Source organism: Telopea speciosissima, chromosome 9, assembly GCF_018873765.1.
Source record: "Telopea speciosissima isolate NSW1024214 ecotype Mountain lineage chromosome 9, Tspe_v1, whole genome shotgun sequence".
NCBI classification, from domain to species: Eukaryota; Viridiplantae; Streptophyta; class Magnoliopsida; order Proteales; family Proteaceae; genus Telopea; species Telopea speciosissima.
The window spans coordinates 48,517,946-48,535,253 of record NC_057924.1 but is presented as its reverse complement, the minus strand read 5'-3'; the positions used below and the strand labels follow the sequence as shown (position 1 = coordinate 48,535,253).

At 39.5% G+C, this 17,308-nt stretch overlaps 1 protein-coding gene across 1 annotated transcript; it reads right to left on the bottom strand.

The window, feature by feature from the left end:
• Positions 1-94: 94 nt before the first annotated feature.
• Positions 95-961, bottom strand: LOC122638993 (beta-amylase 8-like). Its single transcript, XM_043831837.1, has 2 exons — positions 659-961; positions 95-556 (listed from the first exon to the last, which is right to left on the bottom strand). Exons 1-2 carry the CDS (start codon positions 959-961, stop codon positions 95-97), a joined length of 765 nt encoding a protein of 254 aa, XP_043687772.1.
• Between the last annotated feature and the right edge of the window lie 16,347 nt (positions 962-17,308).

Genomic DNA, 17,308 nt, shown 5'->3' with positions numbered 1-17,308 from the left:
CCCAAAAAAAAAAAACAGAAAAGAGAGAGAAGTGGTAGAGCACTAGTATGCGCCGTTGGCGTTTCTGTTCTCCGTCCCTGCGAGGAAAGGCGCTTCACTGGGGACCACGACGGGGAGAAACGACTGGCGAGTTCTCATTAGAAGCTCTGGACTCAATGAGATAGAGTTGCTGACGTGTCAGCATCGTGGCCGTCCCAGTGGTGATGGCAGCTGCATCTCTGGTAGCAGCGGAGAGTTGTGCCGTTCCATTGAGTATACCATTAGGAAAGCCAATACCACAGTAAAGAGCAGCAACTGGTAAGTCAGGATCAGGTGGCGTAAACTGATGGTAAGATGATGAAGCACAGCCACCGGCACCTAAGTAGAGCGAGTTGGGCCCACCACTACGAACAGAACCCACAGTTTGCGCCACAGTATCAAATACGCCCACGTTGCGAGGGGAAGCAGTGGTGGAACATTCTCCACCTCCGCCAAAGCTACTAGTAGGAGTAGGGGTTTTGCTACTTTTTCCGGCGAGGCAGGAGCTGTGATAATGAGGCATGTGCTCCACCGTCACCTGTCAAACGAATCAGAAACAAAGAAATGGAATTCAGAAAACAAATGAAAGCTTGGACAACTGTTTATGTGTTAAGAGTTTTAATAAAATCGGTGATATTACGTTGGGGGCAGAAGTGGTGGTGGAGGAAGAGTTGTGGTTACTGTGGTGGTGGTGGTTGAACCAGGAGGGAGAACGGTAGGTAGTGCCGTCCGGTTCGACGACCCAACCGGCCTCGCGAGCGAGCTCCCGAAGTACATCGTTGATGTCGGAGCGAGGGGGAAGGTTATAGCCGCCATGTTTACGAAGGCCGTTGAAGATCTTGGTGGTGATGGATCTTCGCTGCCGCTCTCTCATCTTCGTCCTCTCCTTGTCGCTGGCACTTCTCATCATCATCATCATCGTCATCTCCTTCTCCTCGTCCATCGCTTCCTTCGTCTCTAACTCTGTCTCACACAACACATCAATACAACAACAATATTCCTCTCTTCTCTCCTTTAAAGACTGGAATGAGTGCTTAAACTAGGGTTCTTCTGGTTACGAAGCTGGTCACTCAGCTTTTGGGATGTTTTCGTACGATTTTCTGGCTCTACATCTCTGTCTCAGTCACTAAAACAGATATATTTTGAAGATGCTTAAACGAGGAAGATTATAAAGGGAGAGAAAGAGAGAGAGAGAGAGGGAGAATCAAAGATGGAGTCTGAGAGATGCTGAGATGGCACTAAGAAAATGACATTCCCATCGAGAAGGACGGTTCTCAGTTGGCGTGGCGGCGAGAGATCATGTACGTGAAAGCTGCGGAGAGAGAAAGCGAGAGGAGCATGAGTACAGGACACAGAGTAGGTGGGCTACTAACTTATGCACTGGTGTAATGAATTAGAGTAGGACAGATGGAGACTATCTATAGGTGGGGATCATAGAAATATTTTATTTTTTTGCCATTTATAGGGTCTAGTGGGATCTTGGACAATTCGACGGATTCAGATCCTCTACTGCCGAGTTGCCTGGCAAGCTAGTGCTGTCAAGATACGATAAGGTATGCAATGTCTGCCTTATTTTTGCCCGAGCGCCTTGCCCAAGTGGGGTTAAGGCAGACATTGCATGTTTCATTGTGTCTTGGCAGCACGGTCCTGCTAAGCAGCTTGATAGTAGATGATTCAAATTGCAATTTGATTCTTTTATTGCCTGCCCCTACAGTTGTGTGTGCCTTACATACAAGCAATGTAGAATGTATCGTCTTACCCCTGTCCGAGCAAAGGTAAAATGATACCTTTTATCATGCTTGGGTATGGGGACACGTGGTAGTACCGGCCGGCAGAAATAGAGGAGTCGGATGGGGGGGGGATTTGGATATTAACGTGTTCTGAGGGAATGTGAAAGGGCATTTTGGTCAGTGGAAACTGAAAATGAATGAAGAGCCTTGAGGGTTATCAGCTTTTTCGCTCATCATTGTTTTTCTGATCTCTGAAGACTGAAATGATTCAGAAGAGTCAAATTTGGCTTTTCTCAGCTGCTCAGCATCTGCTACCTCAGATAATCTCTGGGAAAAGAAAGAGGTCTGTGGTGATTTGGTATTTTATTAAAAGGATAATAAGGGTAATTACGTACTTTTATATGATAGATAAGAAGAGCATCTCAGGGGCATTTAATTTAAATAGGTGTGGAATTTTATTTGTGTTGACGAATATATCTCTGAGATTCTTTTTTGAGAGCTTCTGTTGGTGGTAATCTAGAAGAACAGCCTCGAAGAAGTTTTTCCTTTTTTTGTTTTTTGGTAAAGCCTCGAAGAAGTTGTAGACTTTAATACTAAGGAGAGAGAGATGTACGCTATATTGGTGGTCGTGTCACAAGATTCAGCTATCATCAATTCCAAATCGCATATCCAGCCGCCTATTTTCTAATCAGAGCAATCAGTAATTATATTTGCAGTTATCAAATCTCTGCCATCATCATGTAATTAATTCATACATATCTGTGTCTCTCTCTCTCATACCGGTGTTAGGGAAGATTCCTCCTTCCAAAAACATAATGTGATTCGCATGGATTTAATGCACAGTATCGGGTTATGGGCTACATTGGAAACTTATACATACAAAACTAAACCCCGATTCGACGGTTTTGGCTCTGATCATACCATTCCATGGGTACAGAATCGGCCAAGTATCGAGATCGATGGTTAGTGATATTAGTGTGGATCGCCCGATATGTGTGATCTGATACTAATACTTCAAACCATTAACCATGATGCTTGGTGAATGGAATTGGAAACCCAACTACATGGGTTCAGTATTTACTTTTTTGTTTTTGGGTGAGATTAAATGGATTCAATTTATATGTTTTTTTTTAGGACAAGGGATTGCTGGTGATTGTGTGGGTCTTATACAAGGGCCAATGAGAGCATGTGCAAAGACATCAATATGAAATGATTTTTTTAATTCAAGAGGACAAGTATAATTTCAAGTGCTCAGTCTAGGTATAGGGACCATGCAATCAAGCAATTTTCTTTTTTTTTTTTTTTTTTTAAAAAAAAAAATAAAAAAAATAATATACTAAACAGGCAACACCCAAGCTATCATACCCAGACTCCAATCTATCTTACAAATGACCAAACTGTTTCACCAGTCTTAAAGTCGTAATTGCCCTAAGAGATAATAATCAAATGATCCACACATGATAATCCTTGAAAAGAACGGACAAAAGAGCTATAAGGAGTTACGGATTAACATGAGACTCTAATGAATCAATAGGCACACCAACAAGGTCCTGAGTGTTATACCCAAATATAATCATCCAATTAAATCTTGCCATGTCATCAGAGCGTTGCAACCTATTAACAACAGAAAGTCCAACGGAGTACTTCCATGACCTCTTTGGTAAGAACCTACTAAGAACAGCGCAACGTGCCACATAAGCATGGGTCAAACATTTTCTCTTATTCTTAAGACACATCAATGTTGAGAGAGGAAATCGAAAAAGTAGTGTGATGAATGATGAATTGTTTAAAGCAATAAGGTTTTTTTTGATGAGGAAAAGTTTCAGTTAGATTAAGAGAAACGTTTGTACATCATACAAAAAAGGGTTGGAGGGAGTATTTGTCCTAACTGATGTCAAGATGTGAGGTCTAAGGGCTGTTGTCCATTGGTTGTGTTGGAGAGAGATAGATACATCAGAGACGTTAGAGGTGAGTTCAGCTAGTTAAAAAAAAAGTGGTACTAGTGTCCAAGGTACACATGGCTTTCGTTCAGGTTGTAAAATTTTATTAAGACTAAAACTAGATATCCAAATCTCTTTTAGATGGATCCCTTCCTTGAGAGCGTGTTTTCACTCCTAGAAGATTCCTATCAGTTCAGCCTCCTTTGGGTCGGATGAATACAAAATTCCTGTAGATGTTAAAACACTTTGGTCATCTAACAAAAAGCAATACCCCCATCCAGTTAGTTCCATTGATGGTTCAGAAAGGCCTGCGCAACAGAGAACAGGGAATTTTACTTCTTTGTTAGGCAAATGGGTGAAAACTGGAGTGCATTGTGTGCCCTGATCGTGAACTATAGTGAGTGCATTTAAAGTGGGAGGGCAGAGATCTGAGTAAGACATCCAACAAATAATTTTTCATAGAACCAACTGTGGGTTAGCCGGGGCTAAACCACGAGATACTTTGTTTCTTACATCCCATACAAAGTAGCAAGTTAAAATAAAAATAGAAAAAAACCAAGTAGCAGAATGCAAATCCAGGGCTTTAGAATTGAAGAGAGAGGCACAGAGCTGTGCAATATTGGGGCTACTAAGGTGTTCTGTTCTTAGGCCGAGGGGCCCAGATGCCCAGACACGCTTAGTCCATTCACAAGATATAAAAAGATGCCATTGGATTTCATCACGAGCACCACAGAGAAAAAATGTAGGCTTGATCAGCAACCATTGTGAGATGGTATCCTTGATAGGTAAACCTACATGTAAGACACGCCAAAAAAACATCTTAAATTTCACGAAAGAAACAAAAATCATGCTAAAGATGTATGCTGATTTTATGTATCCACTACGCGTGACAAGTGCATTTAACGGAAGAAAAATGCATGTTTTTTAATAACCACTTACACTTGATATACTTGAGTATTTACTTTTAGGCCAAATGTTCTCTGTGCAACAGCGCAGGCTACACCCAGACACATGAGGGTGGGTGAAATGATCACCCTACCCCCCTAAATGGGCAGCCCATATGTCTGGGCGCAGCCTGCGCTATTGCACAGAGGACTTCCGCCCCTATTTTTATTATAAAAAGGGTAAATTACACGTCACCCTTGGTTTTCAAATGAAACTCAAATCACCCCTTGGTTTTTGAAAAGACTCATCCGTCCCCTTATACAATAACGTTGTTAGTCTGTTGTTAGTTATTGGTGTGAAACGACTATTTTAGCCTTGTACTAAAGCATTAGAATTAAATTCACAATACTACCCTTCAAAATCTATGTTTGGATGTCAAGGGTAGTTTAGGGATTTAAATTTATTTAATTGACTGACATCATCACCTAACAACATAAAACTAACGGTAGGGACTAATTTGTCTTAATAGGGTCTAATACAGTAGGTGATTTGAGTATTTCAAAAAATCAGGGGGTGATTTGAGTTTCGTTTGAAAACCAGGGGGTGAAGTGTAATTTACCCTTATAAAAATTAGGGAAAATTTCATGGACACCCCCAGTAAGTATATCGTATATCACAGACACCCCTTACTTTATGACTTTATTTCAACTTAGTCCACTCCGTTTGGTCTATGCAGTTAAAATGAACCACCATTCTCATCATCGTCTTTGATGCTCTGAAGGGGAAGAAGCAAGAATAGCAAGGGAAAATCTACAATTGACGCCAAAAAGCTTTGATTTCCATGCTCTTAAGGCGGAAGAACCAAGAACAACAAGACCGGTAGTCACGGTACATTTTCCCCATAGAGGCATCTCCTCTTGGATGACGTGCCAAGCCAGTAATTAGATCTCATTTTGGGTGACTAGGTGCCTTCGAAACAAGGCATCGAGAGATAAGGGTGTTAAACGGTTTGGTTCGATTTGGTTTTGGCTGTTTGAGGGTAGAAATCGTAACCAGACCGTTTAACTAAATGGTCTCATAATCAAAACCTGGACCATTTGATAAACGGTTTCGGTTAAATGGTTTTTAAACGGTTTTACAAGGTTTTAGTTAGATGGTTACTAAATGGTTTCATAAACCATTAACCGAAACCATTTTCATAATCCATTTACTATCTAATTTACACAGGTTACCTGCTGCGTTTTTTAATAGAAAATAGACTTTCTGTTAATCCTTCCAATCCGAAATTCCATCTAGTGCATCTCTTTTGATCTCCCTATTTCCTGATAGCTTCTTTAAAATCCACAACTTTCCTAGAACCTATAATATATATACATTAGAACACCTGAGATAAAATTTATGGTTCTAAATTTTGGGTGGAAAAAAAAAAAAACAAAATTGAATCTTAAAACTTAGTTGAGAGCAAGAAGAAGATAAAAATTAAGAATCGTTGAATCCCCATTGATATCAACAGTTGCAACTTCCAGGGCGCCTTTCGTAGCTCTACCGATGACAGAATAAAATGTAAAGACCACACCAACGTTCACAATTGGGGGCCTTTGGCAGTACATATAACCATTAAAGAAAACACATTTAAAAATTAAGAATGAAATAGGAACAACGGAAGCCATGGTTAGAGCTTCAAAATACAGAGACCTAGAAACACATAATAGTATGAATCAATAGCTCCCCTGAAACTGAGATTTTTAAACGGTTAGACAATTTGGTTATAATCGATTTTAATTGGATTACACGGTTTGAAACTGTTGGATTAATCGATCTAAATTGAACCAAACTGATTAAATAAACGATATCATTTCTAAAATCATAACCGGACCATTTAACTAAATGGTCTATCAATTTTGGTTTAAATGGTTCAATTTGATTTTGGTAAATAGTTTCGGTTTGGTTTTGACACCCTTACGGAGAGAAGATTCTTTGATGCAAACTGAGCAAAGGAAAACCAAATGGCCAATCATTCATGATTTAACCCCACAGAATTCATCTTCTCTTTATATCGTTATAGATCTTGATGAGAAAAGTAGTTCCATCCTTGTAACTCAATCATCTCTAGGGAATCCCATTTTATCTCTTACCACCAACCTCTATTTCTTTAGCTTAAAGTTTCCTCCTTTGTTTTGATTACTCTGTTAGTGCGCAAGCTCTCAAAAGTGGTTAGTGATGAGTAAAGATGGATGTTATTAGATGACGAGCTGCAGCTAGAAATGGTGTTGTTGCGGATTCTGTTTGGAAGAGTATAATGAAGAGCGATGAACTCAAAGGTGGGATCAAGGTCTTCAACGGCGAGGAGATTTCTGAGGTCGGTTCTGCTGGCGGCGGCGACGGCGACGGCGACGGCGACGGCGGCGACCGCGGCGGCAGCGATAAAGGGCTTAATGTTTACCGGCGGTTGAAACGGAATCAAAATGTGGAGTGACTGGGAAGATGAATACGTGGAATGAGAGGAGCATATTTCAGATGAGGAAGACGAGATCTGAATTGAAAAGATTAAACGATGAGTCTTGCAAGGAACTAACCGTGTCTGTTGGTTCTATTGAGAAAATTGAAAAAAGCCCTACTCAGATTAGGAAAACAAGATCAAAAACGCAAAGTGTTTCTGATGAACTTGTAAGGAGCTTGGCGTGTCTGTTGATGTAAACAGGTGATGGTCGTCGGAGACGGAGTTGTCGCAGTCTCCAATAGTTTGAAGTGGGAAGAAGATTTTTTATTTAAGGAAAAAAGTTCTCTGTCCGATAGTGTGGCCTACAGGGAGGAGTGCTGGCGTAGGCCACACTCCCGTACAGAAAACTGCTATCCTTTATTTAAATAATTATGGGGTTAAAATAAACATTTCAACTTTGTATGTTAACTAGTAACTATGCTTAACGTCAGGGGGAAAGTTGATATTTTGTAATTTTTTGAAATGTCTGTGATATTATAATTTTTTGAAATATTTGTAATATACGATATATTTATGGGGGGTGTCCGTGAAATTTTTTCTATAATTGAAACTCATTCATTTATTATAAGGAGAGATATCATCCCCTCCCCTCTAAGTATCCATAATATCAATCTAATCCCTAAGTTTTGAATAATGATAATGTCCTCCGTACTTTTCCAAGACTCTATCAACCGTAACCTAACTGTTTAAGAATGCCATGAAGTGATGATGTGGTATATACAAAATTTTTAAAATCTCAAAATACCTTTAATATAATTCTATTTCAATTTTGCCCTCCCTTACTTTCCCTTTTGCGTCTTTCTTCTCCCATTTCCTCTTTCTTCCTTTTATGCTTCTTCTTCTGCTGCTTGCACCACCATCATCGCCACCCCTGCCGTCTCTGATCCTTCACCAAATATCATCCCGCCATCACCATTTGCACCGTAGTAAACCATTGATCCCTAGAATCAATCATCAGCTTCACCACAGGGCATCATCCGCCCCGTCGTGTCCATCCCGCCGTTCCTCCGCCTCGTGTCGACCCCAGGTATGCGATTCTTAGCTTTGTCTCGCACTGCTGCCCCATCGCCACTCCTCCTATCCACCACAATACTGGTGCCATTAATTGCAGGCACCTTTACCACCCACATTAAATGTAACATCTAAGTCTTCACCATCCTCCACTTAGTCAACAAAGCACCGAATTCAACCATGCCCGTTAAATCTCCATCGTCCATTTTGTCTTTTCTTCTTTAGTGTTCCACCCTCCTCGTTTCTTCTGTCTTCATTTGTTCTACTCACTTCATTTCGTCTACTTTATTCTTCCGTTTTTTTCTTTCTTGTTTGTCTTTTCTTCTCTAATGTGCCACCCAGCTAGTTTCTTCTCTCTCTTCATTTATTCTACACTAAATGAAGAGAAGGAAGAAAAACCGTTCTTCTCTGAACGCGGCCGAGATCGAACACATTGAACTAAACCCAACAGCTCCAGTAGCCATTAACAGTAGTAGCAGAAATGAGAGGGAATAAACGCAGAATCCCTTTTGGGAAACATCTCTAGTTGGTTTTTATTGCTTGCTGGGTTTTCCTCATCCAACGATACTTATTGATGTTAAAAGAATTGTTCTCTGAGCTGAATGCCAAAAATTGAAGTTCGGACGAACAAGCATTCGTCATTTGTTTACAGTTCCAGTGAAATGTTAGAGCTGGAAAGTGATGCCCATAAACAGTGCCTTAGATCTTCATAACCAAAGGTAGTTACTGCAATTCCAGGTAGTTAAAAACGTTGCAAATAAGCCTGAAATAGGCAAGTATTAACCTAAAATCGATTAAAATGACCTTGAATTACTGGGTCGGATTGACTGGATTCAGGATCGATGGTCATTCCGATTCAAATCGATTGATTCAACTAATCCATTCCTGAGTTACCCACTTAGCCAACAGGGAAAAAAGAGAGTGAAGAATCAGAAATTTATTTGCAGAAGGGGTTTCGGCAGCGGTGGTGCTGGCGGTGGAAGAGGATCGGAGGCGGCAGGGGTGGCGATGATGGTGGTGCTGGCTGAAGAAGAAGAAGAAGCATAGAAGAAGAAGATGAAATGGGAGAAGAGGCAAAAGGGAAAGTTGGGGAGGGTAAAATTGAAATAGAGTTATATTAAGGGTATTTTGAAGTTTTAAAAATTTTATACATGCCACATCGTCACTTAATGGCGGTTTTTAACGCTTAGAATACGGTTGATAGAATTTTGGGAAAATTTCTTAAAAAAAAAAAAAAAGAATTTTGGGAAAATATGAAAAGGCATTATCATTTTAGTACTTAGGGATTGGATTGATATTATGAATACTTAGAGGGGAGGAGATGATATTTCTCTATTTTATAATGATTTTAGGGTAAATTACACATTACCCCTTAGTTTTCAATCGAAACTTAGATCATCCCTTGGTTTTTGAAAAAACTCAAATGTCCCCCTCTACAGTAACGGTGTTAACTAAAATCTAATTAAAAATTAAAATGACGTATTTACCCTTCTTCTTCACTCTACCTTCTCCCTAACCCACCATGCCACCCTGCAAATGCATAACCATGCCAGTCTCATTCTCTTCGTTTTCCTTTTCTTCTCAATCAATCTTGCCATTGCCGTTGCTTCAGGGGCTGCCCAACCCTTACTTACCCGACCTCCGTCCACCCTCCAACCCTTGCTTTGCTCCACTCTTGGATTGCCCACATTCGTTGCGCTCGCCGAACCACAAAAACAGAATTACTAACAGATATCCATCTTGTTCCCAAAGGATACAACAATCCTCTCTCTGCCGCATATTTTGGAATATACAAAGAAATGGACACAATTATTTTACCTTATTCAAAGTACGAATCAAGCCATCCTAAAGATCTTTACAATATGAAATAGAAATTATGCTAACAATCAGAAGTCATATAAAGCAATATAAAATCGACCTAAATTTAGGAGAATGAACGAAGTCAAAAAAGTTAAGAGAAGGGTGCAACTGTAAACATGAAAATAAATCTTTGGGTGATTGATGGCAGGGACGCTCTTGATAGTGTTGGGGACCGTAGCACCCATCTGTGGTGAACCAAGCTGCGAGGAGGGCTGCAAGTGGGAAGTCCACATCACATGAACTGCATGAGCCTGCGAGTCTGCAGGGGGGAACCCAAACGAACGAACCTGAATTTGGTTGGGAAACGACATTAAAGAACGAGGAGAAAATTCACCGGTAACACGATTCGTACTAGTTTTTTTTTTTTTGGGGGGGTAAAAACGCGATTCGCAATGGTGACCAATTGATTGGGGGATTAGGGTCGAAAGGATTTGGGGATGAAACCGCGACCAGAGGAAGCAACTGGATATAGGATGCCCTGGGACAGGGAAGGATGAGTCGATGATGGCTCCTGGGTGAGTTTAGGCGCCATTTGAAGGGGAGGAGAGGGTTTGAGGATTTCTGTGATGTTGTATCCGGCGGTGATGGCATCGCCTTTGCACCCAATGTCCACCACAATATCTGTAACGAATGCGAGAACAGTACGACAATCGGTAACGACCCTACTATTAGTGGCCAATTCAAGGATTATGAGATCGTCGACTGCTATTCCATGGTGATTTGATTCTCTTCTTCTTTGCTCTCTTTCTTCTCTCCGGTGAAGTTCAACTTGAGATTGAGTTGCAGGTGTGAGGAATAGAGTGGTGTGAGGAAGACGATAGATAGAATTTGGGGTTTTTAGTTACAAGGGTAAAATAGTAAAGCAACACTATTCAAGGGTAGTTTAGGGATTTAAATTTATTTAACTGAGTGGCATCATCACTTAACAGTATAAAACTAACGTCAGGGACTAATTTGGCATTTTGGGGTCTAAACAAGGGGATGATTTGAGTTTTTTCAAAAACCAAGGGATGATCTGAGTTTCGATTGAAAACCAGGAGGTGATCTGCAATTTACCCATGATTTTATTGTTTACATTTGCGTAACTCTTTTGGATGGATATCAAGGAGTCCCCATGATGGCCTAGTTATTATTATAAGAACTATATTTTAGTTTCATGAAGAGGAATCATTAAAAAAAATACTCAATACATAGTGGGCTGTGAAATTGAAATGAGCCACCATATATGACATATATTTGATATTCATACTTTCAGAATGAGAATCTAAGATCCGGAATCTCAAACAAATCTTTACCATTCTTTTTTATTTAAATATCATTTGTTTCTCAGTATATTTTCTCTTCTTTTTTTTTTTTCTTTTCCTACAACTGCCAATACCCTTTATAATTTTTTAATAATAATAATTGATAAGAGATCTCTACTTTGTCGCATAGTTCTATATAAGCATTTGGGTCAATGGATGAGCATCCCTGGATATCTACCCGGGGATAGAGACATCATCTCACGGTGCCATGTGAGAAGGTATAGAAAACACCACCAAGTAGAGATATTTTTCCCTAATTTAAATATTCTTTAAAATTTAATTCCTTAAGTCTTCTTATTCTCTCACTGCCTTGATTATCTCTTCTTCTTTCTAGATTCTCTCGTCACTTTCCTTTTCCCCCCCTCTCTCTCTCTCTCTTCCTCTACTTTCTCACGTCCTTTAAGTCTCTCCTTTTTTCCCCCTTTACTTTCCTTAACAATCCATCATATTTAATATTTACCATCTGTACCCCCACCTACACAACCGAACTTCACTCCAACATTGGATTTTTCCTATAATGAGGTTCCAATGGACACCACAGAGTTGACAACTACTTTCTCTCACACTGATTTGGGCGACCCTCCTCTATTGGACATTCATAAGCACCCACGAATGTCCTCTCTTGACTCTCACCAAATGCCAAATGATGCTATTGTTTTGGTTCCAAGTTATTCTACCCCGTGGAGGCTGATGCCTAGTCCCCTGGGCAACAATGAAGTTCTTGAGTTGGAATTGTCAAAGGCTGGGAGACTTTTGACAATTAATTTTCTTTCACAACTTTCCTGTATGGATAGACCGAATGTTATTTATTTACTTATTTTTTTATGGAAACTAAGTGCAAGAGGCTAAGGTTGGAGAGACTATGCCGAACTCTACAAATGGATGGTTTATTTACAGTTGAGCCAATTGGAAGTTTTGATGGATTAACTCTTCTATGGAGATCCAATATTGCTAATGATTTTCTCTACACATCAGACAAGATTATAGACACATTATTGATTATTCATGGAGATGTAATCGTCTATCTTAGTTGTTTCTATGGAGATCCGATTAAATCCTACGTCAACAGGTATGAGATAAATCAGTCTCCTTGGGTTCAAGCAGAAGCCATGATTGGTTACTATTTGGGGATTTTAATTCACATCTCTCTTGGCAAGAGAAGCGGGGTGGCAACAATAATTTTTCAACGGATATGGGTCACTTCTGATCTATGTTGGGTGGGTGCTTTTTGATGGATCTTGCTACTAATGGACCTACATACACACAGTCAAATCGGCACCTGGGTAGTGCAAATGTGAAGATAAGGTTGGACACGTCCTCTCCAATCAGCCTTGGCGTGTTAACTTTACTAATACTGCAGTGTTTGTGAAACCTGCTATTGGTTCAGATCATTCTCCTTTATTCATTGATACAGAAGGTGGGCGTTTCAGGGGTAGCAAATCAGTTAGATTCTAATCTATATGATTCAAACATCCAGGTTGTAGAGCAATTGCTTCTGATGTTTGGTCATCTTCTTATTTTGGAACGTCGACAGACATTTTACATCAAAAGCCAGACAGTTGCAAAATTGAGTACAATAGATGGAATAAAGAGCTTTTTGGCAATGTCCAACAAAAGATCAAATCCCTAACACAAGATATTCATGCTCTATAATAGTTACCCTTGACTAAGAATATTCATTATCAGATTGCACTCTTAATGAAATCCCTTGACTTGGAACTTGCTAATGAGGATGAACTTTGGAAACAAAAGTCACAGATTTCTTGGCTTATAGAGAGAGATAAAAAAAAAGGGAGAATATTCTCTGTGCCGCAGCGCAGGCTGCGCCCAGGAACATGGGCAGCCTGTGCAGGGGGGCAGGGTGGTCATTGCACCCACCCCCATGTGCCTGGGTGCAGCCTGCGCAGTGGGACATAGAACAAAACCCCTAAAAAAAAATACCAAATATTTCCATGCAACCACTCTTCAAAGGAGATAACACAACAAAATTTTAAAGTTGAAGGTTGCAAATGGAGATTGGACTCAAACTGAAGATGTGAAGTGTTCCAAGAGGTCTTATCCCACTTCCAATAAGCTTTTCAATCAGAGAGTGTTGATACAGACTCTCTATCCACAGTCTTGGACACTGTATCTCTTATTATATCAAAACAAAATAACTTAAGGGAAGCAGTTTTCTGTCCGGGAGTGGCCTACGTCAGCACTTCCATGTGTCTATATCTCTCCTCCTCAAAACAAGGGGGCAGAGGTGTCTTTTCATATGGGGAGGAGAGAGATAGACTCATGGTAGTGCTGACATAGGACATACTCCAGGATAGAGTTCTTTTTCCCATAACTTAATGTTATGTAGCTTGCCTTTAATGGAAGCAATGCAGTCTGTCTTATTTGCTATGATTCTTTTCAAGTCTCTTAGTATTGATGAGTTTCCTCCAACCTTTTTTCCAATGTTATTGGGATATTATCAAGGTAGATCTATTTAATTTTATGCTTGACTTCTTTAAATCTGGTGTTTTGTCAGCACAATCAAATGGGACTTTAATCTGCCTCATCCCAAAAGTGAAAAACTTGACGAAGACTGATCAACTTCGTCCTATTGCATTATGCCCTGTGGTCTGCAAGATAATAACCAAAATTATGACAATTGGATTGAAATTAATCTTGAATGATGTGTGTAGACACCTCATTTTTTCGCCCCGAGTGACCCCAGACGCTGATGAACTAGGAATCTACCTAAAGTATGATAGTAGTTCTCTTGTTATAGTTCGAAATGTCCCCATCCTTTAGCCAATGTTTTCAGCTTCCATGATGGTTTAGGTAGCTAAAATTGAACAAAAATGATTTTCAAAATAATGGTACATGGTTTTGCTACACTTAGATGAACCCAGATTGACCCCATAGACCTAGACCTTAGCTAGAATAGGATTAGAACCAACTACACTACTCCCTAGTGTTGCATTTGGACTAGGTTCACTCTATTCCAAAATACAACTCGATGCCGTCAAAACAACACTCGATGCAATTCAGCCAATGTTATACGTATATTATTTCAATATCATATACAACTAAGGCAATACGTATTTTATTCCAAATCAAAACATTAGATTCATGTTTTTAGATCGTATCGTCTGAAATGCACCCTCCAAAAGATTCCTCTTTGAGGGGACATACCAGGGGTGGCTCAGGTTCTCATACGAGAACCATTCTCGTATAGGCCGGAGATGTAAAAATGGATCCCAGAGCCGTAAAAATACGTATATTACTTCCACACATTGAGTTTTTGTTTGCTATTTTCTCTGTCTCAACAAATTACACCCCAACCCCCCTCGGATGAAATTTTGCTGCTACACTAGTAGCAGGAATGTTCCTGCTACAAGGCTGGCAGCCAAGGAAATGGGATCTTAAAGGGTAGTTTAGAAAATGCTACAACCTAAGAGGGTATTTATGAACCCAAAGGAGAAGTGAATTATTCCATTTCCTTGGCTGCTAGCCTTGTAGTAGGAACATTCCTGCTACAAGTGTAGCAGCAAAATTTTTTCCACCCCCCTCTTGTTTGTATTGTAGTGCATTTTTCAAACTATATTTTTTGCTCATTTCTCTCCCCTGAAGTTTTAGTCAAGAAAGTGATGGAATTGAATTGTGTTTTGGTTGTGAGGTGCGCTCACATTGTTCTTTTCCTGTCATCTTTTCTTGGCTTTCTTCTTATTTCTTGTACTTATCTGGCTATTAGCTGCCCTTAACTTTAAAAACTCTTCCTTTGCTCCTTATGGGAAAAGATACGTCTGTTTGTCTCTCTTTCCCTCTCATATGTCTCTTCCCTTCCATCTCTCTCTCTCTCTCTCTCACACAGAGATGAGAGTATCCCCTTAGTGGTGTAGATGAGACAGAAGAGGATGAGGAAGAAATTTTGCAAAAATTTTGAGAATGTTAGAACCATAAAATGGAAAGTGCTGGTAACGGGATAAAGTCACCCATCGGTCGTAATTCCTCCCTAAGGTTAGTCCTCAGGTTTAGGGATCCCTACATTCTAGATATTCGATTTCCTTGTGTTTGTGTTGGAAATTGTGGTCTATTCAAGTTACAAAATAGAGTTTATTGAGCTGTAAATGTTAGGGTTAGGGTTAGGGTTTAAGCACAAGGTTGCTTAAAGCATTACACCCTGAGTATCTAGTTTGGAATACCCAGACTGCTGCCTCTAGCTAGTATTTATAGGAAACTAGGGTTTAGGTCAGATGGGCTAATTATTAGATTGCCCCTCACAGCCTGAGTATTAATATAAGTAGGATTATATTAAAACATATGAAGGGATATTACATAAATACCCTTACAGTAAATACAGTAAGGACCAAGGCTTGAAGATGATGGTTTGGCTACTAAAGTCTTGAGTACCAAGGGTTGACATTTATGACATGGTACCAATAGATTATTTTGAAGAGAATTTATCTAATTGCTCTTGTTTAATTTACAAGGACGTTAATTTTCCTTTGCAAGAGTCATATGATTGGTAGAGATCTGAAATTTGTAGCAGTACCTGCCCTCTTGATCCAGTAATGAGCCTACCGAATGCTTTAACTGATCTTGAACCTCAACACAAGCAAAACAAGACTAGAAACCCTTAGCATGGAATGAATGTAAACCCTTTAAATTTGGCTGCCAAGACTTTGTGTGACTGGATCTAAATTGAAACTGAGATTTAGTTTGTTTCCATGGTCTTTGATCATGTAGGACTTTCCTGACTTGGTGAACCATTGTAAAATTTCAAACATTGAAGAAGCCATTGTGAGGTATAAAACATTGAAGAAGCAAGATCAATGTGATTTTAAAAATAGTATTTGATATTCATAAATTTTGGTTGAGATATTGACATAGTTGTATTGCAATGTGAGTATTTTTTTAACTTGTTATTTCAAGGTTGTAGATCATGCATTTTATTGTTTTCATTGACAAGACTGATTAAAGGTACAGGCTAAACTGGATAGTTGATTTTGGCTAATCAGTCATATAGTTGATTTCAATGTCTTTGACTTGCTGGTATTGGATCCATTGCTAGGCTATTACTTATATTAGTTTGCGTAAGAATAGTACTGTTACATCAAAGACATAGCTTAAAGTAAGGATGTCAAATCCTAGCCCGAACCGTTAAGATCGACTGAAGTTGACTGAAAAAACCTGAGACCGAATCGAATCGATCCTTATTGGATTGGTTTTGGACTAGGGTATGACGGGACAGGCTGAAAACTGGATCACACCGGACTGACCGATAACAAACCGAAAACCGATAAAAAAAAGAGTATAAGGTTATGAATAATTGAATTGATTTCAATATTGGTGAGCAAATTTATGATTGTAAGGGAAATTGTTACAAATGAATGACTATGAGGTTATGAAAATAGGGAAAGTGATTTGTAACAAGGCTTGTTCCATTGATCTCCTTTTTAAGTGTGGGGCTAATGAAATATTTTATGCAGTTGAAAAGAGAAAGAGAAGAAAATAGGCACAAACCGAACCCAACTTGTTTAAAAAAATCTGGTACCAAACCGAATCCAAATCGCTTTCAACCCGTTATCATAAACCAAAACCAATATGAAACCAAATCGAACCGAAACCGAAACCAAAAAGTTATTATTGGTTCGGTTTCGATTTCCTTAAAAGCCACACTAAAATGGAAAAAATCGAACCAAACCCGAACCGAACCGACCGATTAACACCCCTAGCTTAGAGTATCATTTTTAGTAGAGGGACAGACCAAACTGTATGGTTCATCTGGACCAAGCTTTCATATAGTTGATTTATCATCGCTTTGCTGATTTTGGAACCAACAGGAAAGCTATTGGTTTGTTTGGATAAGAATATACCATTACAATCACAGACGTATTTTTATGTGAGGGCACATTTACCCTGATTTCTTTCCTGCCATTTCTCTTACCTCCTACAGTTGTCTCCTTTCAACATAAGTTCAGTTTTAGCATGTTTAAGTCGACCCAACTAAGATTGACTCAACCACAAATCTAAGGCCCAATCTGGTGTGTATGGTCAGTTGAACAAATTTTGTTTTGCCAGTCCACC